This window comes from Chlorocebus sabaeus, chromosome 21 (assembly GCF_047675955.1).
Source record: "Chlorocebus sabaeus isolate Y175 chromosome 21, mChlSab1.0.hap1, whole genome shotgun sequence".
Taxonomy (NCBI): Eukaryota; Metazoa; Chordata; class Mammalia; order Primates; family Cercopithecidae; genus Chlorocebus; species Chlorocebus sabaeus.
In genome coordinates, this window is record NC_132924.1 from 81,302,179 (window position 1) to 81,329,599 (window position 27,421).

Here is a 27,421-nt window from a genome sequence, read left to right on the forward strand (position 1 = left end):
CTGGCACCACAGGGATCCTTCAGGAGGGCAGCCAGAGGTGTGGGGAAAATGCCACAGGGAGAAGGAAGTTTCCAGCTGAACTTTATAACAATTTGAACCAGGCGAGAAATCTCCTTGCCAGAACTCGGGGGAAGGCGTGAATCCAGTGTGCAGACTCCACAGGCTGGGGAAGAACTAAGCCCTTTTCTTTTGCAGCTGGGAGGTGGACAGTCTGCGGCAAGTGCTCAAGCCCTGCTCACCCACTGCCTGGAAACAGACTTGGGGCTGTTAGGGTAGGCACTGTGGGAGTGAGACTGGCCTTTTGGTTTGCGTGGGAGCTGGGTGAGGCCTGTGACTGCCGGATTTCCCTCGCTTCCCCGACAACCTGCATAGCAGAGGCAGCCATAATCCTCCTAGGTACACAACTCCATTGACCTGGGAACCTCACTCCGTCCCCAACAGCAGCCACAGCAAGACCCACCCAAAGAGAATCTGAGCTCAGACATGCCTAGCCCTACTCCCACCTGATGGGCCTTCCCTACCAACCCTGGTAGCTGAAGACAAAGGGCATATAATCTTGGGAGTTCTAGGGCTCCAATCACCACCAGTTCCTCTCCACAGTACCACAACTGATGCTCTCTGGAAAGCACCACCTCCTGGCAGGAGGCCAACCAGCACAAAAATAGAACATTAAACCACCAAAGCTAAGAACCCTCACAGAGTTCATTTCAACCCCTTGCCACCTCCACCGGAACAGGTGCTGGTATCCATGGTGGAGAGACTGACGGTTCACATCACAGGACTCTGTGCAAACTCCAGTAGCAGCCTGGAGCTGGGTAGACTTGCTGAGTGGCTAGACCCAGAAGAGAGATAACAATCACTGCGGCCTGGCTCACAGGAAGCCACATCCATAGGAAAAAGGGGAGAGTACTACATCAAGGGAAAACCCCATGGGACAAAACAATCTGAACAACAGACTTCAGCCCTAGACTTTCCCTCTGACAGAATCTACCCAAATGAGAAGGAACCAGAAAACCAACTCTAATAATATGACAAAACAAGGCTTTTTAACAACCCCCAAAGAATCACACTAGCTCACCAGCAATGGATCCAAACCAAGAAGAAATCCCTGATTTACCTGAAAAAGAATTCAGGAGGTTAGTTATTAAGCTTATCAGAGAGGCACCAGAGAAAGGCAAAGCCCAATGTAAGGAAATCCAAAAAACAATACAAGAAGCAAAGGGAGAAACAGTCAAGGAAATAGGTATCATAAAGAAAAAACAATAAAAACTTCAGGAAACACTGGACACACTTACAGAAATGCAAAATGCTCTGAAAAATCTCAGCAATAGAACTGAACAAGTAGAAGAGAGAAATTAAGAGCTTGAAGACAGGTCTTTTAACGAACCCAATCCAACAAATACAAAAAGAAAAGAATAGGAAAATATGAACAAAGCCTCCAAGAAGTCTGGGATTATGTTAAATGACCAAACCTAAGAATACTCAGTGTTCCTGAGGAATAAGATAAATCTAAAAGTTTGGAAAACATATTTGGAGGAATAATCGAGGAAAACTTTCCTGGCCTTGCTAGAGACCTAGACATTCAAATACAGGAAGCACAAAGAACACCTGGGAAATTCATCTCAAAAAGATGTCTAGGCACACTGTCATCAGGTTATCCAAAGTTAAGATGAGGGAAAGAATCTTAAGAGCTGTGAGACAAAAGCATGAGGTAACCTATAAAGGAACACCTATCAGATTAACAGCAGAGTTCTCAGCAGAAACCCTACAGGCTAGAAGGGATTGGGGCCCTATCTTCAGCCTCCACAAACAAAACAATTATCAGTCAAGAATTTTTTATCCAGCAAAACTAAGCATCATATTTGAAGGAAAGATACAGTCTTCTTCAGACAAACAAATGCTGAGAGAATTTGCCATTACCAAACCACCACTACAAGAACTGCTAAAAGGAGTTCTAAATCTTAAAACAAATCCTGGAAACACATCAAAACAGAACCTCTTTAAAGCATAAATCACACAGGACCTATAAAACAAAAATATAATTTAAAAAGCAAAAACAAAAAACAAAAAACCCAAGGTACACAGGCAACAAATAGCACAATGAATGCAAGGGCATCTCACATCTTAATACTAACACTGAATGTAAATGGGCTAAGTGCTCCACTTAAAAGATACAGAACTGCAGAATGGATAAGAACTCACCACCAACTATCTGCTGCCTTCAGGAGACTCACCTAATGCATAAGGACTCACATAAAATTAAAGTAAAGGAGTGGAAAAAGGCATTTCATGCAAATGGACACCAAAAGCAAGCAGAGGTAGCTATTCTTGTATCAGTCAAAACAAACTTTAAAGCAAGAGCAGTTGAAAGAGACAAAGAGGGACATTATATAATGGTAAAAGGCCTTGTCCAGGAAAACATAACAATCCTAAACATACATATACCTACCACTGGAGCTCCTAAATTTATAAAACAATTACTAATAGACCTAAGAAATGAGATAGACAGCAACACAGTAATAGTAGGGAATTTCAGCACTCCAATGACAGCACTAGACAGGTCATCAAGACAGAAAGTCAACAAAGAAACAACGGATTTAAACTATACCTTGAAACAAATAGACTTAACAGATATATACAAAACATTTCATCCCACAACTGCAGAATACACATTCTTTTTTTAAAATTTATTTTTGTTTTTTTAAAAATTTTATTTATGTATATTTTTCACTATACTTTAAGTTCTGGGACGCATGTGCAGAATGTGCAGGTTTGTTACATAGGTACACACATGCCATGGTGCTTTGCTGCACCCACCAATGCATCATCTACATTAGGTATTTCTCCTAATGCTATCCCTCCCCTAGCCCCCACTACCCCTCAACAGGCCCCAGTGTGTGATGTTCCCCTCCCTGTGTCCATGTGTTCTCTTTGTTCAACTCCCACTTATGGGTGAGAACATGTGGTGTTTGGTTTTCTGTTCCTGTGTTAGTCTGCTGAGAATGATGTTTCTAGCTGCATCCATGTCCCTACAAAGGACATGAACTCATCCTTTTTTATGGCTGCATAGTATTCCATGGTGTATATGTGCTACATTTTCTTTATCTGGTCTATTATTGATGGGCATTTGGGTTGGTTTCAAGTCTTTGCCATTATGAATAGTGCTGCAGTAAACATATGTGTGCATGTGTATGCAAGGGTACCTTACATCTCAATACTAACATTGAATGTAAATGGCCTAAGTGCTCCACTTAAAAGATACAGAACAGCAGAATATAGTAGAAAGATATATTTATAATCATTTATAGTAGAATGATTTATAATCTTTTGGATATATACCCAGTAATGGGATTGCTGGGTCAAATGCTATTTCTGGTTCTAGATCCTTGAGGAATTGGCACACTGTCTTCCAAAGTGGGTTGAACTATTTACATGCCCACCAACAGTGTAAAAGGGTTCCTATTTCTCCACATCCTCTCCAGCATCTGTTGTTTCCTGACTTTTTAATGATTACAATTCTAACTGGCATGAGATGGTATCCCATTGTGCTTTTGATTTGCACTTCTCCAATGACCAGTGATGATGAGCTTTTTTTCATGTTTGTTGGCTGCATAAATGTCTTCTTTTGAGAAGTGTCTGCTCATATCTTTTGTTCACTTTTTGATCAGGTTGTTTTTTTCTTGCAAATCTGTTTAAGTTCCTTGTAAATTCTGGATATTAGACCTTTGTCAGATGGATAGATTGCAAAAATTTACTCTCATTCTGTAGGTTGCCCATTAACTGTGATGATAGTTTCTTTTGCTGTGCAGAAACTCTTTAGTTTAATTAGATCACATTTGTCAATTTTGACTTTTGTTGCCATTGCTTTTGGTGTTTTAGTCATGAAGTCTTTGCCCATACCTGTCCTGAATGGTATTGCCTAGGTTTTCTTCTAGTGTTTTTATGGTTTTAGGTCTAATATTTAAGTCTTTAATATATCTTGAGTTAATTTTTGTATAAGGTGTAAGGGAAGGGTCCAGTTTCAGTTTTCTGCTTATGGCTAGCCAGTTTTCCTAATACCATGTATTAAACAGGGAATCCTTTCTCCATTGCTTTTGTCAGGTTTGCAAAGATCACATGGTTATAGATGTGTGGTGTTATTTTTGAGGCCTCTGTTCTGTTCCGTTGGTCTATGCATCAGTTTTGGTACCAGTACCATGCTGTTTTGGTTACTGTAGCCTTGTAGTATAGTTTGAAGCAAGGTAGCATGATGCCTCCAGCTATGTTCTTTTTGTTTAGGATTGTCTTGGCTATATGGGCTCTTTTTTGGTTCCCTATGAAATTTAAAGTAGTTTTTTCTAATTCTGTGAAGAAAGTCAATGGTAGCTTGATGGGGATAGCATTGAATCTATAAATTACTTTGGGTAGTATGGCCATTTTCATGATACTGATTCTTCCTATTCATGAGCATGGAATGTTTTTCCATTTGTTTATGACCTCACTTCTTTCCTTGAGCAGTGGTTTGTAGTTCTTCTTGGAGAGGTTGTTCACATCCCTTGTAAGTTGTATTCCTAGGTATTTTATTCTCTTTGTAGCAATTGTGAATGGGAGTTCACTCATGATTTGGCTCTCTGTTTGTCTATTATTGGTGTAGAGGAATGCTTGTGATTTTTGCACATTGATTTTTGTATCCTGAGACTTTGCTGAAGTCGCTTACCAGCTTAAGAAGATTTTGGGCAAAGACGATGGGTTTTCTAAATATACAATCATGTCATCTGCAAACAGAGACAATCTGACTTCCTCTCTTCCTATTTGAATATGCTTTATTTCTTTCTCTTGCCTGATTGCCCTGGCCAGAACTTCCAATACTATGTTGAATAGTAGGGTGAGAGAGGGCATCCTTGACTTGTGCTGGTTTTCAAAGGGAATGTTTCCAGCTTGTGCCCATTCAGTATGATATTGGCTGTGGGTTTCTCATAAATAGCTCTTATTAGTTTGAGATATACTCTATCAATACCTATTTTATTGAGAGATTTTAGCATGAAGGGCTGTTGAATTTTGTCAAAGGCTTTTTCTGCATCTATTGAGATAATCATGTGGTTTTTGTCATTGGTTCTGTTTATGTGATGGATTGTGTTTATTGATTTGCATATGTTGAACCAGCCTTGCATCCCAGGGATGAAGTCGACTTGATTGTGGGGGATAAGCTTTTTGATGTGCTGCTGGATTCGGTTTGCCAGTATTTTATTGAGGATTTTTGCATCAATATTCATCAGGGATACTGGCCGGAAATTTTCTTCTTTTGTTGTGTCTCTGCCAGGTTTTGGTATCAGGATGATGCTGGCCTCACAAAATGAGTTAGGGAGGATATCCTCTTTTTCTATTGTTTGGAATAGCTTCAGAAGGAATGGTACCAGCTCCTTTTTGTACCTCTGGTAGAATTCGGCTGTAAATTCATCTGTTCCTGGGCCTTTTTTTGCTTGGTAGGCTATTAATTATGGCCTCAATTTCAGAACTTATTATCAGTCTATTTAGGGATTTGACTTCTTCCTAGTTTAGTGTTGGGAGGGTGAATGTGTCCAGGAATTTATCCACCTCTTCTAGATTTTCTAGTTTATTTGCGTAGAGGTGTTTATAGTATTCCCTGATGGTAGTTTGTATTTCTGTGGGATCAGTGGTGAAATCCCCTTTATCATTTTTTATTGTGTCTATTTGATTCTTCTCTCTTTTCTTCTTTATTAGTCTGGCTAGTGGTCTATTTTGTTAATCTTTCCAAAAAAACAGCTCCTGGATTCACTGATTTTTTGAAGGGTTTTTCATGTCTCTAATGCCTTCAGTTCTGCTCTGATCCTAGTTATTTCTTGTTTTCTGCTAGCTTTTGAATTTGTTTGCTGTTGCTTCTCTAGTTCTTTTAACTGTGATGTTAGGGTGTCAATTCTGATCTTTCCCAGTTTGTCCTGTGGACATTTAGTGCTATAAATTTCCCTCTAAACACTGCTTTAGCTGTGTCCCAGAGATTCTGGTACGTTGTGTCTTTGTTCTCATTGGTTTCAAAGAACACCTTTATTTCTGCCTTAATTTCGTTATTTACCCAGTTGTCATTCAGGAGCAGGTTGATCAGTTTCCATGTAGCTGTGTGGTTTTGAGTGAGTTTCTCAATCTTGAGTTCTAATTTGATTGCAGTGTGGTCTGACAGACTGTTATGATTTCTGTTCTTTTGTATTTGGTGAGGAGTGTTTTACTTCCAATTATATGGTCAATTTTAGAATAAGTGTGATGTGGTGCTGGAAAGAATGTATATTCTGTTGATTTGGGGTGGAGAGTTCTATAAATATCTATTAGGTCTGCTCAGTCCAGAGCTTAGTTCAAGTCCTAAATATTCTTGCTAATTTTCTGTCTCATTGATCTGTTGACAGTGGGGTGTTAAAGTCTCCCACGATTATTGTGTGGGAGTCTAAGTCTCTTTGTAGGTCTCTAAGAACTTGCTTTATGAATCTGGGTGCTCCTGTATTGGGTTCATATATATTCAGGATAGTTAGCTGTTCTTGTTGCATTGATCCCTTTACCATTATGTAATACCCTTGTCTTTTTTTTTTTTTTTTTTAATCTTTGTTGGTTTAAAGTCTGTTTTATCAGAGACTACGATTGCAACTCCTGTTTTTGTTTTTTTTTGTTTTTTTGTTTTTTTTGGTTTTTTTTTTTTGTTTTTTGTTTTTTTGCTTTCCATTTGCTTGGTGAGTATTCCTCCATCCCTTTATTTTGAGCCTATGTGTGTATTTGCACAGGAGATGGGTCTCCTGAATATAGCACACTGACGGGTCTTGATTCTTTATCCAATTTGCCAGTCTGTGTCTTTTAATTTGGGCATTTAGCCCATTTACATTTAAGGTTAATATTGTTATGTGTGAATTTGATCCTGTCATTATGATGCTAGCTGGTTATTTTGCCCGTTAGTTGATGCAGTTTCTTCATAGTGTCGATAGTGTTTACAATTTGGTATGTTTTTGCAGTGACTGGTTCCAGTTTTTTCTTTCCATATTTAATGCTTCCTTCAGGAGGTCTTGTAAGGCAGGCCTGTTGGTGACAAAATCCATCAGCATTTGCTTGTCTGTAAAGGATTTTATTTCTCCTTCACTTATGAAGCTTAGTTTGGCTGGATATGAAATTCTGGGTTGAAAATTCTTTTCTTTAAGAATGTTGAATATTGGTCCCCACTTTCTTCTGGCTTGTAGGGTTTCTGCTGAGAGATCTTCTGTTAGTCTGATGGGCTTCACTTTGTGGATAACCCAACCTTTCTCTCTGGTTGCCCTTAACATTTTTTACTTAATTACAACCTTGGTGAATCTGATGATTATGTGTCTTGGGGTTGTTCTTCTTGAGGAGTATCTTTACGGTGTTCTCTGTATTTCCTGAATTTGAATACTGGCCTGTCTTGCTAGGTTGGGGAAGTTCTCCTGGATAATATCCTGAAAAGTGTTTTCCAACTTGGTTCCATTCTCCCTGTCACTTTCAGGTACACCAATCAAACGTAGGTTTGGTCGCTTCACATAGTCCCATATTTCTTGGAGGCTTCGTTCATTCTTTTTCATTCTTTTTTTCTCTAATCTTGTCTTCACACTTTATTTCATTAAGTTGATCCTCAATCTCTGTTATCCTTTCTTCCGCTTGATTGTGTATGTTTCACGAAGCTCTTGTGCTTCGTTTTTCAGTTCCATCAGGTCATTTATGTTCTTCTCTAAACTGGTTATTCTAATTAGCAATTCCTCTAACCTTTTTTCAAGGTTCTTAGCTTCCTTGCATTGGGTTAGAACAAGCTCCTTTAGCTCAGAGGAGTTTACTATTACCCACCTTCTGAAGCCTACTATTGTCAATTTGTCAAACTCATTCTCTGTCCAGTTTTATTCTCTTGCTGTTGAGTAGTTGTGATCTTTTGGATGAGAAGAGGCATTCTCATTTTTGGAACTTTCAGCCCTTTTGTACCGGTTTTTCCTCATATCTGTGGATTTATCTGCCTTTGGTCTTTGATGTTGTTGACCCCTTCAGATGGGTTTTTTTGTGTGGACATCCTTTTTGTTGATGTTGATGCTATTTCTTTCTGTTTGTTAGTTTTTGTTCTAACAGTAGGCCCCTCTGCTGCAGGTCTGCTGGAGTTTGCTGGAGATCCATTCCAGACCCTGTTTGCTTGGGTATCACCAGTGGAGTCTGCAGAACAGCAAAGATTGCTGCCTGTTCCTTCTTCTGGATGCTTCATCCCAGAAGGGCACCTGCCAGATGCCAGCTGGAGCTCTCCTGTATGAGGTGTCTGTCGACCCCTGCTGGGAGGTGACTCCTAGTCAGGCGGCATGGGGCTCAGGGGCTCACTTGAAGAGGCAGTCTGTCCCTTAGCAGAACTCTAGTGCTGTGCTGGGATATCTGCTGCTCTCTTCAGAGCTAGCAGCAGGAATGTTTAAATCCGCTGAAGCTGCGCCCACAGCTGCCCCTTCCCCCAGGTGCTCTGTCTCAAGGAGATAGCACATGGAACCCCCTGACTGGGGCTGCTGCCTTTCTTTCAGAGGTGCCCTGCCCAGAGAGGAGGAATCTAGAGAGGCAGTCTGGCTACAGCAGCTTTGCCAAGCTGTGGTAGGCTCTGCCAAGTTCAAACTTCCTGGCAGGTTTGTTTACACTGTGAGGGGAAAACTGCCTACTCAAGCCTCAGTAATGGCAGACACCCATCCCCCACCAAATTAGAGTATCCGAGGTCGACTTCAGACTGCTGTGCTGGCAGCAAGAATTTCAAGCCAGTGGATCTTGGCTTGCTGGGCTTCATGGGGGTGAGATCCACTGAGCTAGATCACTTGGCTCCCTGGCTTCAGCCCCCTTTCCAGGGGAGTGAATGGTTCTGTCTCATTGGTGTTCCAGGCACCACTGGGGTATGGGAAAAAAAAAAAAAAAAAAAAAAACTCCTGCAGCTGGCTTGGTGTCTACCCAAATGGCCGCCCAGTTTTTTGCTTGAAACCCAGGGCCCTGGTGGTGTAGGCACCCCAGGGAATCTCCTGGTCTGCGGGTTGTGAAGGCCATGGGCAAAGCGTAGTATCTTGAGCCGGAATGCACCGTTCCTCATGGCACAGTCCCTCATGGCTTCCCTTGGCTAGCAGAGGGAGTTCCCTGACCCCTCGCACTTCCTGAGTGAGACGATGACCCCACCCTGCTTCGGCTAGCCCTCTGTGGACTGCACCCACTGTCTAACCAGTCCCAATGAGATGAGCTGGGTACCTCAGTTGGGAATGCAGAAATCACCCACCTTCTGCATTGATCTCACTGGGAGCTGCAGATTGGAGCTGTTCCTATTCAGCCATCTTTCTAGCCACCCAGAATACACATTCCATTCAATAGCACATGGAACTTTCTTGAAGATGGACCATATGATAGGCCACAAAATGAGCCTCAATAAATTTAAGAAAATTGAAATTATATCAAGCACTCTCTCAGACCAAGTGGAATAAAAGTGGAGATCAACTCCAAAAGGAACCTTCAAAGCCATGCAAAAACATGGAAATTAAATAACCCGAATGATCACTGGGTAGAAAACAAAATCAAGATGGAAATTAAAAAATTATTCTAACTGAACGACAATAGTGACACAACCTATCAAAACCTCTGGGATATAGCACAGGCGGTGCTAAGAGGAAAGTTCATAGCCCTAAATGCCTACATCAAAAAGACTGAAAGAGCACAAACTGATAGTCTAAGGTCATACTTCAAGGAACTAGAGAAACAAGAACAAACCAAACCCATACCCAGCAGAAGAAAGGAGATAAAATCAGAGCAGAACTAAGTGAAACTGAAAGAAATAAACAAAAAATACAAAAGATAAATGAAACAAAAAGCTGGTTCTTTGAAAAGATAAATAAAATTGATAGATCATTAGCAAGATTAACCAAGAAAAGAAGAGAGAAAATCCAAATAACCTCATCAACAAAAGAAACGGGAGATATTACAACTGACATCACCAAAATACAAAAGCTCATTCAAGGCTGCTATGAACACCTTTACACACATGAACTAGAAAACCTAAAAGAGATGGATAAATTCCTGGAAAAATACAACCTTCTTAGCTTAAATCAGGAAGAATTAGATACCTTAAACAGACCAATAATAAGCAGCAAGATTGAAATGGTAATTAAAAAATTAACAACCAAAAAAAGTCCATGACCACATGGATTCACAGCAGAATTCTACCAGACATTCAAAGAAGAATTGGTACCAATCTTTTTGACACTATTCCACAGGATAGAGAAAGAGGGAACCCTCCCCAATTCATTCTATGAAGCCAGCATCACCCTAATACCAAAACCAGGAAAGGACATAACCAAAAAAGAAACTACAGACTGATATCCCTGATGAACATAGATGCTAAAATCCTTAACAAAATACTAGGTAACTGAATCTAGCAACATATCAAAAAGATAATCCACCATGACCAAGTGGGTTGTAATACTAGGGATGCAGGGATGATTTAACATACACAAGTCAATAAATGTGATATACCACATAAACATATGAAAAACAAAAATTGCATGATTATCTCAATAGATGCAGAAAAAGCATCTGACAAAATCCAGCATCCCTTTATGATTAAAATTCTCAGCAAACTTGGCATACAAGGAACATACCTCAATGTAATAAAAACCATCTATGTCAAACCCACAGCCAACATAATACTGTGTGGGGAAAAGTTGAAAGCATTCTCTCTGAGAACTGGAATAAGACAAGAATGCCCACTCTTACCACTCCTCTTCAACATAGTACTGGAAGTCCTAGCCAGAGCAATCAGACAAGAGAAAGAAATAAAGGGTATCCAAATTGGTAAAGAGGAAGTCAAACTATCACTGTTTGCTGATGATATGATTGTTTACCTTGAAAACCCTAAAAACTTCTCCAGAAAGCCCCTAGAACTGATAAAAGAATTCAGCAAAGTTTCCAGATACAAGACTAATGTACACAAATCAGTAGATTTTCTATACACCAACAGCGACCAAGTGGAGAGTCAGATCAAGAACTCAATCCCCTTTGTAATAGCTGTCAAAAAAAACCAAACAAACAAAAAAAAACTCTTAGGAATATACCTAACCAAGGAGGCAAAAGACCTCTATGATGAAAACTACAAAACACTACAGAAAGAAATCACAGACGACACAAACGAAAACACATCCCATGCTCATGGATGGGTAGAATCAATATTGTGAAAATGACATACTGCCAAAAGCAATCTACAAATTCAATGCAATCTCCATCGAAATACCACTATCATTCTTTAAAGAATTAGAAAAAACCATTCTAAAATTCATATGGACCCAAAGAAAAGCCCACATAGCCAAAGCAAGACTAAGCAAAAAGAACAAAATCTGGAGGCCTCACACTACTTGATTTCAAACTATACTATAAGGCCAGGTCACCAAAACAGCTTGATAGTGGTATAAAAATAGGCACGTAGACCAGTGGAACAGAATAGAGAACCCAGAAATAAACCCAAATGCTTACAGCCAACTGATCTTCAACAAAGCAAACAAAAACATAAAGTGGGGAAAGGATACCCTTTTCAACAATTGGTGTTGGGATAATTGGCTAGCCGTATGTAGAAGAATGAAACTGGATCCTCATCTCTCACCTTATGTAAAAACCAACTCTAGATGAATTAAGGACTTAAATCTAAGAGCTGAAACTATAAAAATTCTAGAAGATACCATTGGAAAACCCCTTCTAGACATTGGCTTAGGCAAGAAATTCATGACCAAGAACCTGAAAGCAAATGCTATAAAAACAAAGATAAGTAGCTGGGACTTAATTAAATGAAAGAGCTTTTGCATGGCAAAAACAACAGTCAGCAGAGACAACAGATAACCCACAGAGTGGCAGAAAATCTTCAGAATCTATACATCTGACAAAGCACTAATATCTAGAATCTACAACAAACTCAGCAGAGAAAACAGATAACCTACACAGTGGTAGAAAATCTTCAGAATCTATACACCTGACGAAGGACTAATATCTGGAATCTACAACAAACTCAAACAAATCAGCAAGAAAAAACAGACAATCCCATCAAAAAGTGGGCTAAGGACATGAATAGACCACTCTCAAAAGAAGATATACAAATGGCCAACAAACATATGAAAAAATGCTCAACATCACTAATGATCAGGGAAATGCACATCAAAACAACAATGCGATACTGCCTTACTCCTGCAAGAATGGCCATAACCAAAAAATCAAAAAACAGTAGATGTTGGCATGGATGCGGTTATCAGGCAATACTTCTACACTGCTGATGGGAATGTAAACTAGTACAGACACTATGGAAAACAGTGTGGAGATTCCTTAAAGAACCAAAAGTAGAACTGCCATTTGATCCAGCAATCCCACCACTTGGTATCTACTCAGTCGAAAAGAAGTCATTATACAAAAAAGATACTTAACTTGCACACACATGTTTATAGCCTCTCAGTTTGCAATTGCAAAATCGTGGAACCAACCCAAATGCCCATCAATCAACAAGTGGATAAAGAAACTGTGAGATATATATATATCTCATATATATATATATGATGATATACTACTCAGCCATAAAAGGAATGAATTAATGGCATTTGCAGTGACCTGGATGAGAATGGAGACTATTATTCTAAGTGAAGTAACTCAGGAATGGAAAACCAAACACCGTATGTTCTCACTGATATGTGGGAGTTAAGCTGTTAGGACACATAGGCATAAGAATAATACAATGGACTTTGGGGACTTCAGGGGAAGGGTGGGAGGGGGTTGAGGGATAAAAGACTACCAAAAATAGTGTGATGGGTGCACCAAAATCTCACAAATCACCAATAAATAACTTACTCATGTAACCAAACACCGCCCGTACCCCAATAACCTATGGAAAATAAAAAATAATTTAAAAAAAGCTTAGCCCAGTCATCACATGGAACCAAGAGAAATAATAAATTATGGTTCAAGCAAAAAAAAAAAAAAAAAAGAAAAAGAAATGCAAGTGGGATTAATTGATTATAATATTGGTTTGGTTTATTTGGTTGAGTAAGAAATAAACTGAGCATATGTATCTGATGAAATAGCTTCTAGAATTAAAACATGCTGTAAATAAAAAATAAGCAGATTTTGAAAAACTATATAAATGTGGAATCTGATAACATATTGATATTTCCTCATAGTCAGACTAATCTGCATCTTAGATGATATGAAGGTAGGAAGGAGATGGAAGCATAGTTTCATAGTTTGAAATTATGAAAAAGCCATGAATTGTTTTGGAGGCCAGCTACTGTACTGAGCCATTGTCAGGAATTAGAAATATTTTGATTTTATAAGTCTGATGGATGGTTTATAAGTGATAGAGTCCCAATCTTGGTTTTACAACACTCCAAAGTTTTAAAAATTCTTTTGGGAGTATTGTGAAATTTCCAAATACCAACCATATTTTAGTTTTTTAATGAAATATGTCATTTGTGGGAAAATAAGTCATTAAATTGTGAGAATAGGTACCTTCTGCTCCCAAAAGTTGTAGGCTGGCAGATTATGCCACTCTCTTACACCATAACGATGGAAATTGGGAGGATTTTTTTTTCCCTAATTCTAGCAGAAGAGATAGGGTTTTAACATATCTTTAAAAGGGGGTTTTGCTGGTTTTCTGTAGCTGGCAGAGCTGAATAATGCATAGTGTGATTTCCTATCTCGGCCAGCAGAGGCCTCCGTGTGCCTCCTCAAGTCAAGTTTTCCTTGATTCAGGAAGGAATGTGAGACCAATGAGTTGCCTGTCAAGGACAGCAGGAATCACATGTAAGGGCAGCATGTTTCTGAGATTCTATTCCAGGTTTTCAGCAGATGCGCCCATACCAATGGTGCCTGGTCTGTGTCAGGCAGAAGACAGGGACTATACAGAAATTCCTTGTAACACAGAGCTAACATCACAGTTGCTTTTGTATCTGGGCGAGGCCTCCCTGTAACTCCTGTTAAAGGCACGTCAGTTCTAGGGTGGCTTCAATTTTGAAGTATGCACAGATGAGTTATTTCAAAGAATGTAGGCTTGGCCTTGTGACCTGCCAATAGGAAGTAGGTGAAAGGACAGTGTGCCAGTTCTGAGGCTAGGATTTAAGAGGCAGCCCTGTGCATGTTGTCTGTTGTTAGGAGAATAAGCCAGGACGAGACTGCAAGAGAGATGTTAGCAACTTAGGCCATCAACTCAGATGCCCCAGCTAACAGCCGGTAGACCCCAAGGGCAGTGGACCCGCTGCTGAGCCACCTAGCAGATTCATGAGCATGCTTAACTGAAATTAGCCCAACCCAGCTGGTTAGAGGACAACTGCTCTGTAGACCTCTCGACAAGTGATCAGTAATAAATAGCTATTATTTTTAAAGAAATTTGAGGTGGTTGGTTACAAACTAGCAAAATAATGTCCTCTAATCATAATCATAGCAGTCACAAGGTGATTACTGACACTTATTTTAAGATAACACTACTACATTAACAAAATATTTAAACAATAATATGAGATAATATTTCAACAATCATAAGGTGATTACTGATACTTATTTCAATATGATTACTATTACATTAACAAAATATTTTAACAACAATATGAGATTCATATGCCTACTTTGGAAATAATTACCAAATTTTTCTTGATGCTTGGTAGAATTAGTAGAAGACAGTGACTCCTCCTATGATATTACTAACACCTCTCTACCAACCTACTATATTTTTATAAGAAATGTATTTCAGGACAAAGTGTGAACTCACAGTCCTTCTGCAATGCACTCCAGTGAAAGCACATTTCCCCTTAATTCCTCTTTGTTACTTGCATTGCCCTCTGGAGTTAAAAATGTTGGTGGCCTCTCTCTACTTGATTTAGCTGCAAACAAGAAAATCAATATGCATTACAACTTATAATATGTATTTCTATAAACACTTCATTGTCAAAAAAGCTGTCTAAAATTCCAATCCCTTTTTAAGCTATTTAACATTAATTGTGAAATTTGTTAAGCTACACATACACACTCTCTGCGTTATAAGTAGTCATCACTTACACTTACTCAAGTTACCCAGGAACAGAAACAACCTTAGTTGCATAAGCACTAATAATAAGGACTGTTTTCCTTTTGTATATTCCCTTAATTTGGGTTAGGTTTTTACAAATTTTCTGTGGGTTAGAAAATTTTCAAAATGTTGACATGGAGAGGAAATCATGTTATTGAGCTACATTTCTCTTAGGATTAGTGCTTAGGTCAAAGCAAAAATTAACTGTCTATCTTCTGGAAGATGTTAGGTTTTTATAAAGATATGGTTATAGAAGGGGTATTCTTGTTTACAATGGGGACAACATTATAGCCAATACTACTGATTACTCCTATTAACATCCTCAAACTGCAAGGTTTATGGAAAACAAAAGTAGAGAGTTACTGACAGAGGTCTTGCAAATATTATGCCACAAATGAAGAATAATGATGGAGTTAAATAAATGGAAATTGTTTTCCTCAATAAAAAAATAAAGAGGGTCTAAGTCAAAGATCTTAGGGATAGTTATACGGGCCATCTTCTTTTTTGTGGAGGCCTTTCCAAAACATAGCCTTGTCTTCTGAAGGTTTCTTAGAAAAACTTGGAGCAGAAATTATGTCATCTTAAGGTTTTATAGCCATTGAAGGTTTTCAACTCTTTAATGCTTTATCTACTTGATGCTTATAAAAATTTAATGAAAAGGAAATATACTATGAATTATTCTCATTTCTCAGAAGAAAAAATTCAATGCCAGAAGAGGTATTACTTGAGAAAAATTAGTTTTCCTAAGAATTTACGGACTGTAGGGGGGAAACTTACTCCTTTAAAATCACTTTGGGAATGGTCTTGGGGCCCATATTTTTCAGGAGTATATGCAAATAAAATAAAAGAAAGCAGCAGTTGTGGAGTGTCTATCTTGGTCACTGATGAGACCTTAATGTTTTTTACTCATATCTCAAGGGTGAGAAATTAATACAGCAGAAATTCTGCCTTATGGATAATTAAGAGGACCCTTTATCCAAAACCCATTATTTTCATTCATAGACTCTACTTGAGAACATTTCCCTTAAGGAAATCAAATTCATTTCTATCTACAATAATGAAGTTAAATGCTCTACTTTTAAAAAGATTACTTCCACTGAAGACAGTGACTGGGTTTGACTTGTTTTTAAACAAAACTAAGAGAGAAATGCTATTACTAATTATATTGACAATGTTACATGAAAACAGACGAGAAATGGGATGATTTACTATGAAATCCACTTAATGTTAATTGCTAAAAGTTTTGATGAGTCAGTATTCTAGCAAGTTAATGCACCCTGCCAATTTTTACTTAGTTCACAAGAAAAGTTAGGAATAGAACAAAACACGGAAAACATAATTCTGAACGTACGTGAAAGGTTTTTCCAAATCAGTGAAATGGTTCTTTACACGCAAACAGTTACGACAGGTTTCATTATTACACATACATCATGGAAAATGCTCTAGTGGCATGCTTCAAAGTTTATAGGTAAATTTCATAAGAAACATACATTTATACTATGGTATTAAACATATAACTAGAAATCTCATAAAGAAATAAGGTTAAATAGCCATGGAGGTGAAGTTAGTGAACTAAATTCTACAATGAAGGAGAGAATATCAGTTACAATCACCATAACTCACCACCATAAAACTCAGTGTCACTCAAATTAGCAGCTATAGTGTCATTCAATTCATCCACTGAAATAAACAGAATATTATGAAGAGGGCACAAAAGTAGGGGAGAAGGGTCAAAAAGTATTGGGCAATAAAAGCAAACGTATGCAGCTATCCTGACCGAGTGCCATTCCTATCAAGTAAAAACAGTGCTTTACGTTGTACATGACTAACTCATTAACTTACTCAGCCACCCCCAACCAGGAATATGCAGACATTTAACTTAAGCTGTAGGACGGCCAATAAGAGGCACTGTGGAGCATAAAGCACACACAAATGCTCAGAACACCAGGTAGTTCAGAAGGTTATCACGGAACCAGTCATGACAATAAAAGCAAGAAATGTAAAATCCAGTATTTAGGGTATGCACAATCTTTCTAACACATATGCCAGCACTTTAGTGAGCATTCATGGGAGGTTTCCTGATAATGAACCTGTTTACTTCAAAGTCAGTAGTATATAATAGTTTCTATATTTTGCACATATTTGTAAATGTATTGAAGGGCAGATTCAGGAAGCTGAACTCTTACCTGAAATCACCTTCACAGAAATAGGTTGCTTCTGCTGTATGGTTTGAGTATGATTAAATCTGGCATAACAGATATAGTCTTCGCGGGTGTCCTCTGGGAGGACATTGGAAAAATAAAGGTCCCCATTCAGACCTTGAGAAACTCTCTCACTTTGTGGAAGTCTTTGAAAGGCTAGAGAAAGGCAGAGAGATACCCAGATTATTCCATCATAAAGTGGCTACCCTCCAAATTAGCAAGATAAATGTATCTACTAATAGGTCTGTGAACTTCATTTGAATATATTTTTTTCTCTATATAACTCTTGGGGTAAAAGCAAATAACTGTAAAAAAAAAACACAAACAAACAAACAAACAAAAAAACACCTAACACACTAAAACTCTTAACTCTACTTGCCTGACAGTAACTTCTCTGGGGTTGGGTCAGAAGTGAGATTATACAGTGAAATGCTTTACTAAGCAAATGTAAACAAAATACGTTTTACAAAAAGTTGGTGTGACTTTTCCTAATATCTAAATGAGTCCCTAACCGTGAAGTACACATACACACCTATCTTAGAAAATCATTAAGGAAGCTTCTAAAATTGTTAACATGGGTTGCATCTACACACAACATTCAGAAACTAAATACCTGGAGAGCATCTAACGGTGAGCTGGGTCCTGTGCTAGGCACTGGGCATGCCAGAGTCCCAGCCCTGTCTGAGCTCATCATCCAGTTGAAGAATCAAGCAGCAAATGGCCAGCTGACAGTAACTGGGTGTGATGATGACACTATTTATTTAATGCTGCAACCTGCCCCTCACAAGCTTCCTAAGCCCAGTTCCTCCACCTCCTCTACAATTCTTTTCTGAATTACTTATCACCTTCTGGCATACTACATATTTACTCATCATACATACGACTTATTGCCTGTTTCCTGCACTAGAATTTAAGGTCCAGGACAGTGGACACTTTCATCTGCTTTGTCCACCGGAACAGTGCCTGGCTTTTCTTTTTTTTTTTTTTTTGAGACGGAGTCTCGCTCTGTCGCCCAGGCTGGAGTGCAGTGGCGCAATCTCGGCTCACTGCAAGCTCTGCCTCCCGGGTTCACGCCATTCTCCTACCTCAGCCTCCCGAGTAGCTGGGACTACAGGCGTCCGCCACTGCGCCCGGCTAATTTTTTCTATTTTTAGTAGAGACGGGGTTTCACCATGATCTCGATCTCCTGACCTTGTGATCCGCCCGCCTCGGCCTCCCAAAGTGCTGGGATTACAGGCGTGAGCCACCGCGCCCGGCCCCAGTGCCTGGCTTTTCATGGGGCTCCTTTAAATGTGCATTGAAGGATTAAGTGAGTAATCATCAGCACTCTGACTTTCCAGTGTCAAGCATAATAATTTATTAGCACTTCCCCTAAGATCCATTTAAGGAACTATCTTGCCTTAAGCAGGAGGATTTTCTTTCTCTTTTATGGACACATAATAAACTGTATATATTTGTGGGGTATGATGTGATATTTCAATACACATATACATTGTGTAATGATCAAATCATGGTAATTAGCATATCCATCACCTTAGACAGTTACCATTTCTTTGATGTGAGAACATTCAAAATCCTCTCTTCTAGCTATCTGAAATATACAATGCATTACTGTTAGCCACAGTCACCCTACTGTGCAATAGTATCAGAACGTATTTGCAGGGAAGATTTTCTAAGTGTATGAAGGATGCAGGGAGGTGGAACGACCGATCTGGGTGTGAGTTCACACTTAGCCAGCTAATGGACATCCTGAAGCTCCTTAGCCCACACAGCCCTAACTGTGAGAATTCTTCAGCTCTGAGGTGACAGAACTGAAAAAAGTCTCACATCCCAGTGGCCTCAGGCCACTCTGTCTCCTGGCAGGGTTTTTCCAGTGTGAGTGAAGCAGGTCTGCTCCTCCTGTAGCAGGTGCTTGATCTAATATTTCACGAAATGCAAAATTATAGTTAAAAGTCTGGAGCTCCCTCAGGCAGAAAAAGGCAGGAAAATGTGGAGGCAGAGCTTCAAAGAAAGAACACTAGTTCATCATGTTAATCAAATTATTGGTCAAGATGGGGGTTTGGTTGGTGGTTGCAAATTTATGGTTTTAAGCCATTAAGTCCCAGGAAAAGGACTGTTTTAACAATAACTCAAGCCCGGCTTGGTGGCTCGTGTCTGTAATCCCAGCACTTTGGGAGGCTAAGGTGGGTGGATCACCTGAGGTCAGGAGTTCAAGACCAGTCTGGCCAACATGGCAAAACCCTGTCTCTACCAAAAATATGAAAATCAGCTGAGTGTGGTGGTGTGCACCTGTAATCCCAGCTACTCAGGAGGCTGAGGCAGGAGAATCACCTGAACCTGGGAGGCCGAGGCTGCAGTGAGCTGAGATTGCGCCACTGCCCTCTAGCCTGGGTGACAGAGCGAGACTCCATCTCAAAAACAAAACAAAACAAAAAACAAAAACAAAAACAAAAAAAACCTCAGAATAATCAGGTACATTTTGTTTAACAAAGAGTTAAAGATAAAAATACATTTCTTGTCCTCTGTTTCTCCTGCTGTAGTAATAAAATAATAAATTGAAGGGTGTTGGCAGACCAAATGTTAGGCAATAGAACTTCATGAGGGTGGTGGCATTTTGCATTGCACTTGAAAAAAATTGTATGCAGATAGGAATAACTTAATGTCATCTTGCAAGAAGTATGCTATATGGATCTAATTTTTTTCTCATATTGCAGGTGCAATTCCATTTGAAAGGTCAGATGCTTCACCAACAGCCTAGAATTAATGTGAGTGGAATATCTAGCTATATAATGTGGGGAAAAATTAGTTATATATTCAGATGACTATGAGAGTTTACATGTGATATGTCTCTTTATTAAGCAAAAAGGTCATTATTTCTGAATAAGAACCAAGTACCAAATACTGAGCCTTATTTTGGCAGTGGCATTTGGAGACCGCTATTCTTAAAGCCATAAATCACTTATTTACATTTGGCTTACTACTTATTTTTGCAAAATCTGTAAAAGATTTATTTAGTTATATATTTGTTTTTTATTTCTTTGCACTACTTTACTTCCTCTGAGTGCTTTCATACAGGAGGAGCCAAAATGCATCCCAGAACTTAAAGTAAAATAAAAAAAAATTAAACTAAAAAAATTAAAAATGCAGATTAAATGTTAGAGCCAAATTTTCTCTTTAGTAATGTATATGTCTTGTAAGTGCACAGGCAATCAGGTCACTGTATTTCCTACAGATACTTTTAATTCATTCCCACCATTCCACCTAAAAGACTCTTAGCAGGGTTACCAGGAACCTCCAAGTTGTCAAATTCAGTAGTCATTTTTTAGTTCTCATATTATCTGATCTCTTAGGAGCATTTGAAATAGCTGATTATTATGTCTTTCAAAAATATTTTCTAAAATTATTATCATTATTTATTTTAGGGATGGTGTCTCACTCTGCTGCTGAGGCTGAACTGCAGTGATGTGATTGTAGCTCCCTGCAGCCCCGAACTCCTGAGCTGAAGCAATCCTCCCATCCCAGCCTCTCGATTAGCTGGGATTACAGTGTGAGCAACCCTGCCTGGTTAGTCCATCTTTTTGACACACATTCTTCACCTTGTTCCTGGGGACACCACTCTCTTTGTTCCTTTTTTCCTTCAGTGACTGCTTCTTCTCATCTGCTTTGCTGATTTCTCTGTGAGTTCTTCACCTCTGGAGGGCTCCTGGTCTCAGTCTCCCAGATTCTGCTCTCCTGTTCCCCAGATCCTCTCATCTAGCCCAGGCCTCTAGGCAGCACTTATGCACTAAGAATTCAAACATTCTAGCCTGGATCATAGCCTGGAATCTTCCTTTTGACTCAGGTATCTCTGACTCTTGCTGGTGTCTTGCCATGAAATATCTTAGAGGCCTCTCACATCCCAAACTCTGGTTTCTCAGTCTCCAAGCAGAACCATGTGCTCCCTCTAAGGTTACATGCTGACCTATTAGCACAGGAAATTTTGGAGGGCGGAAGAGGCAGAGCAACAAACATGCCCTTGAGGACAGAAACAGGGGTAGACGAGTTTGAAATTGCCTAATGAATGGCTTCATTATCTCTGCCTTGGTTTCCTCATCTGGAAAGTGGAAAAAATAATTGGACATGCCTCATAGGGTTGTTGTAAAAATTAATGAAATAACCCATGTTAAGCCCTTAGTAAAAGGCCTGACACTTGGTAAAGGCCCGATAACTATTAGCTATTTTTGGGGATTAAAAAAACAAACAGAAACATAACATATCACCAACAGCCTGATTTCCTCCCCGCCATGGGTTTCTGGAAATGGCAATTCCATTTTATCATTTTGGAGTTGTTCAATCTCCCAAGGTAGTTATCCTTGATTCCTCTCTCTCATGCTCCAACCTCTGCCCCAGTAAATCCTGGAGGATTGACCCTCAAAATGTATCCAGAATCTTGCCATTTCTTACCCTTTCTACTGCTACCACTCAAGTCCAAGTTACCAACAAATTTCATCTAGATTACAGCAGTGGCCCCAACAGTCTCTCCACTCTCTCTTTCGTCCACAATATTCTCTGCATATCAACTGAAGGGATACTGTTACTACTTATTTCAGATAAAGTCACTCCTTCAAGATTTCACTACTTCATTCCAAGCTAAAGCCAAAGTCCTTTCCATTGAGTCCCTGTGACCTTTCTAACCTTGTCCATCACCTTCCCCCTCGGCTCCTTCAGTCTGGCCACCTTGGCCTCCTTGCTTTTCTTTTTACACATGGCAGGGATGCTCCTTCCTTAGGGGCTAGCACTAGTGTTCCCTTTCTACTCAGATATTTAGGGGCATGGCTTGCTCTCTCATTTCATTAAGTCTCTGCTCAAAACTCTGCTTTTTTTTTTCCATAGAACTTATTGCTAACAAACACAGATTTTCTAAATGTACTTATTGCATTTATCATCTGCCTCCTTCCCCATTCCCATCCTCTCCCACTGCAAAGAATATAAGCAGGGTACATAGTAAATGTTCAGCAAAATTGAGTGAGTGAATGAGATGACATGTTATTTTATTTTGAGGAGCAGTTATTTTTCTGAGCATCTCTAAAACATTTTATGAATCACAAGAGGTAATAATGTATTATGACTGTCAACAATCCTAAGACCTTTAAAGAAAGAAAGTTCATATTATCAAAACTTACAATTATCCATCCAAAATATTATAGGTGGTGGTAATCCAATTGGGGGTCTGCAGGGAAGTACTAAAGATTGACCACTTTGAAGTGTGATTGGTTCAAGCTTTTCTTTGGTCCACAATGGTGATCCTATTAAATAAAAAAAAACTTCTCAGTTATTTCTGCATTGAAAAGAACAAAAAGAAAGCACTACAAATAAAGGCAAATTGAACTTTTGGAGAAATAATTGTAATTTATGTATGCTAAATTAACGAGAAAATATTTTTAAATACAATGTTAAAAGAAAAAAAGTAAAAATTAAAAAAAAATGTCAATTCTGATGCATTGCCACTGATAGTATAAATTCTCAGTCAGTGATTCCACAGCTGAGAATGTATACTAAATATATCATCAGGAAGACAAACAGTTTTGACACAAGTATGTTCTTCACAAAAGAATGGAAAACACTTAAATGTAAAAAGATTTGTTAAATAAAGAATTATACATCTACACCTTTGAATACTATAGAGTATTATATAAGTACACTTATTTATAAGATCGCTATGGGAATATATATGATATGTCAAAAACTCAGAAAAGGTTGTAAGATAGTATTTCAGAAAATGAGCTGGTTTTAAACACATATATACATATCTGCCTAGGAAAAAGTAGAAAGAATATTTGAGCAGTAGTTATTTCCTTGAATGGAAGGATTCATGAACAAATTTCTTTTTTGTTTATTTATAATTAGTTTTTCTACAATGAACATGTTTTATACATGTAATAATTTCTTTTTAAAGAACCAGAACTGAAAAATGTGACTGTTATTTAAACACATGCTCTTAAGGTTTTTGAGAGGATTTTGGTACTAACCAACCATTGCATAAAGAGCCTTAATAATATCAAGGTAGTGAGGACACTCCACTTCCAGTAAAATTTTGAAACAGAAATGATTAAAGAAATAGCATTTAGACCTTGGTCACCCATATCATACTGAATTTATTTCCATTTGGCTGTAGGAATTTCACTTTTACAGGAAATACATGAGAAATAAATAATTAGATGAACTCGGGGAAGAAACACTTTTTTTTTTAAACCCCAGTGTCTTACACAGGACTTGTATAAAAGATACACTGGATTAGTAAAGCATTAGGCTAAGGAGCTTCTCAGGGTAAGGTGGAAAGGAGCGATAATTTTCATGCAAAACAAAGTCAGAATATTGAAGCAATTCCACTGCTTTCTTGAAGAGTATCTGGACGATGTCACAGAAGCTGAGTCTTGGAGCAACACTTTAAAAAGGGTCATGTTGGTTGACAAGTTTCCACTTACGGGATGGGCGGACGACAATGTTATTAGAAATTGCAGCTCCACGTTCATTCCTTGCTGTACACTGATAGACTCCTTCGTAGGTCTCGGCTTTCCCTTCGCTCATGATGTTAATTATGAGCGTTCCTGTGCCAGGCTTCATGGTGACCAGAGGGTCTTTATCGATGTCAAAATGAGTCCCATTACGGGTCCAGGAAAAGCTGCCCAACACACAAAGGGTTAACTGTATTAATGGTCCAGAAAAATGGGATTACTTTAACAAATTCCTAGCAGTTTTATGGGTTTCTAGAAATAATTACTAGATTTTAATATTTAGTAAGAGAGCAATAAGCCCTCATATCTAAAATGTTTCATTGAATCATGACCTGGAAAAAAAGGGCAGGCTATACTTTTTAAGGTACTTGTCTTCTATAGAACTAGCCCACATTTGACTCAATAAAGAAATCATGCACACAAATTGCCTGTCATTTTTCTAAGAAAATAGAAGGAGCAGGTCTCCCAGGTACACTCTCTTAGAGCTTTATTAGCATTTTTACTGTAAACTCCATTGTTCACAAAGTTGATAACCTGTCTATAAAAATTTGCTTGGGGCTGAAATGTGATAAGACCTCTGCAAGTACTATTTATATATGATGAAAATTGATCAGACCAATTTCAAGTTACCAAATTGTGAATTGTAGGCTGGGAGCAGGTTAAGAGATATAAGTTCCAGAGTGTCTTAAATGTTGCTTATTAAAAATAGTAACTCTACATAAAACACATTTTGGGAATTTTTAATTCTAGAGATAATTTTAAGAATCCCTTGGGAGGTATGCCCAACTGTCAACTGAGATTCCTCTTTCTCCATTTTATTTTTATAAAAGATTGACTTACATAAAAGTCACAGTGCTCATGTAATTAAATACTTTACAACTAGTCACAAATCAGTGATGGCCATGATCATACAAAGGTATGAATCTCTAAATGTCACAGTGTTTTCTAGGGTCACTCGGATTTCCCTTCCCACTGCTTATCTTTATAGCAGTCATTGTCACAACCAGGGCATGAAGTCGTGGTGTGGATGCTACTGGCATCTTGTGGGCAGGGGCCAGGGATGCTGCCAAATATCCTACAACGCACAGGACGCTTGCATCCCCTAAACAAAATATTATCCCACTCCATATATCAATAGTGCTGAAGAGGAGAAATCCTGTTTTACAGTGAGTTACAGAAGGCATTAATTATGAAACTGAAAGGAAACCTCATCAAGGGATACCACATCAGGCCTTCTGTGAGAGAGGTTTTCCATTAACATAGCCGAATATATTATTTTGAGGCAAACCTTTGCTGGAAGTTTTGACATAGTACATATTCAGTCCTAGTTAATTTTTTTCTCAGGGGCCAGTTTGTGATAATTTAAAAAGGTCTGTAATAGACAAACTTGGAAATAAAATAACCAGAAACTTTCACTTCTTTATTACTTAAAAATCCATATTACATTTTAATAGCAATAACCCAACTCTCCAAAACTCCCATATATGACTGGACAAGTTACAGATAATCCACTGTGATGCCTTGAATAAGTTACTTAGCATTACCAGGCATCAGTTTCCCATCTATAAAATGTATTGGTTGGACTGGGTTATCTCTAATATCTCTCCCAACTCTAAAACGCTTTGCAGTGATCTAAAATGCTATGCAGGATCCAAATGGCATGAATTCTCATGACTGAACTCTGCCAAGTTTGGAAAATCATTTAAGACTATTTTATAAACTGTTACAGAGACAGCAGAGATCTTGGAAGTCATCAAATTCAACCTCTTTATAGATGAGGAAATTAAAGCCCAGAGAAAAGGGATTTGCCTGTGCCTTATGGCCATTAGTATCAAAACCTGAATTAAAAGGCTCTTTCCATAACTCTCCACTTTATAAGCATTTTGCAGAAAAGCGTGGGCATGAAAATGCAATAATCTGGGTTTTCAAGAAGAAAAAACGGGCTCTAATTAAGCAGAGAGACAAAACAATACACCTACAAGTGAGACTTTAGGGATATGTGGGACCCAAGAAATTACCTTCAGCATCTTTGAAGGGCTGAAATGGGCTGGGATAGATGAACCAAAGGGCAATCTAGTGAGTCACAGTGAGAAATATCCAACTAAAAAAGGAAGTGCTCTACATAGTCTGCCTTGTTTGATGGAAATTCCCAAACATATTTCTCTATTCAGAGAGATTTCCTGATTTATTCTCAGTACTATAACAAAGCAGAACGCATACTCACCTTGGGGGCGGTTTCCCTTTGGCCTCACACTGGATTACAATATTCTCCCGAGGGTCAATAATGTAATCTTTTGGAGACTGTTGGGTGATGGTTGGAGGTTGTACCACTTAATTGTAGGAAAAAAAATGTAAAAAAAAAAAAATAAATCATTTAAAATCATAATAGTAGCCATTTTTTCCTGTATCAAAATCACTTACCTTAGACTAAATATGCTTCAAGTATTTTTAGTAATTCTTAGTGTAGCAGCACATACTTCAGTAGATTTTTCTGCTAAAGGTCTGCCAAAACTGCGAAGTCAAGGCATAACTTTCTTTTGGTAACTATGTGCATTTGCAAAGTCCATTTCCCCACACTAAAAGTTTCGGAAAATAATTATTAATACAAGCCTAATATTAAGACAGTTTCTTTTCTGATGTAACAATGAGAAATTCTTTTGATTCCTTTGGTTCAAATGATGTTTTTCAGAGGAATTTAAGTTGTGAGGTAAATTTGCATCCAAAGAGTAACAGACTTAGGTCATTAGTGTGTGCTCATATAAATCAATAAATGTTGGGAACAAATACATTTGAGAAGTTAATATTAAACAGACTGTTAAATTGGAGATGTGACTTCTCTTATCAGGGCCAGGAGGTAAGTGAATTAGGAACAAAGATAAAAGAGTCTTATTTAGAAGACAAAGGGAACTGAGGAAGTTCTCTGTCCTAGGAGACAGTGTTTCCATTTGCTCTTCAAAGTTTATCTGATCTTTTATTATGAAATCCTGTGGGGAACCTGTTCTGACCCAGAACAATCTAATCTGAAGAAGGCTGTATCGGGACCACCAATGCTCTTCAAGTCGTTCTAAGATCACTGTGTCCTTCTTCTTGTGAGATCACAACTAGTGTTATGACAGGAAGGGACTAAAGAATAATTTATTACAACCTCTTCTTTTCTTACTCAGGGCAGCAAAATGGCTTGACTAGGAAGGCACAAAGCAGAGATCTAAACTGCTAAAGTACAAATCAAAAGCTAGCCTCATTACTGTTACCATTTATTGTGTACTATGATATGCAGGGTACTGGGCAGTGTCAATTTCCCTTCCCTTTGGAATATGCCATCCCCCTCCTTGCCTTTCCAGCTGCCCTTCCCACATCTGTCATGCATATAGAACCCTCATTTTTCTAGCCTAGTCAGTTTTCAACACGGACTAGCAGTGTGGTCTGATTGTTGAGCACTAGAGTCTGTTCGTTTCTTACTAGCTGTGAGACTTCAAGCAAATTTCTTAACTTCTGTAAGCCCTTGTTTCCTGAGAGGGAAAATAAAGTTTAAAAGTAGTACCTACCATCTAGGATAGCTGGCAGGATTAAGAAAATAATTTCTATAAAATTCTTAGTATATACCAATGCTATAATGGTTCAATAACATCAGCTATTTTGAAATTATTATCATAATCATTTTTATT

The 27,421-nt window shown here is 38.5% G+C and overlaps 1 protein-coding gene across 50 annotated transcripts in view; it reads right to left on the bottom strand.

Annotated features, from left to right (window-relative positions):
• Nucleotides 1-27,421, bottom strand: part of NRCAM (neuronal cell adhesion molecule) — a 305,485-nt gene that overhangs the window by 63,202 nt on the left and 214,862 nt on the right. For 30 of the 50 annotated variants that reach the window (XM_073009252.1, XM_073009258.1, XM_007982583.3 and 27 more), the window contains 6 exons: nucleotides 25,981-26,086; nucleotides 23,727-23,923; nucleotides 22,425-22,547; nucleotides 17,248-17,418; nucleotides 16,685-16,741; nucleotides 14,765-14,876 (listed from right to left, as the gene is read on the bottom strand). In XM_073009252.1, coding sequence (XP_072865353.1) covers nucleotides 14,765-14,876; nucleotides 16,685-16,741; nucleotides 17,248-17,418; nucleotides 22,425-22,547; nucleotides 23,727-23,923; nucleotides 25,981-26,086 — 766 coding nt within the window. The remainder of the gene's footprint in view (nucleotides 1-14,764; nucleotides 14,877-16,684; nucleotides 16,742-17,247; nucleotides 17,419-22,424; nucleotides 22,548-23,726; nucleotides 23,924-25,980; nucleotides 26,087-27,421) is intronic. The other 20 variants (XM_073009268.1, XM_073009263.1, XM_007982586.3 and 17 more) reach the window with 1 other exon arrangement.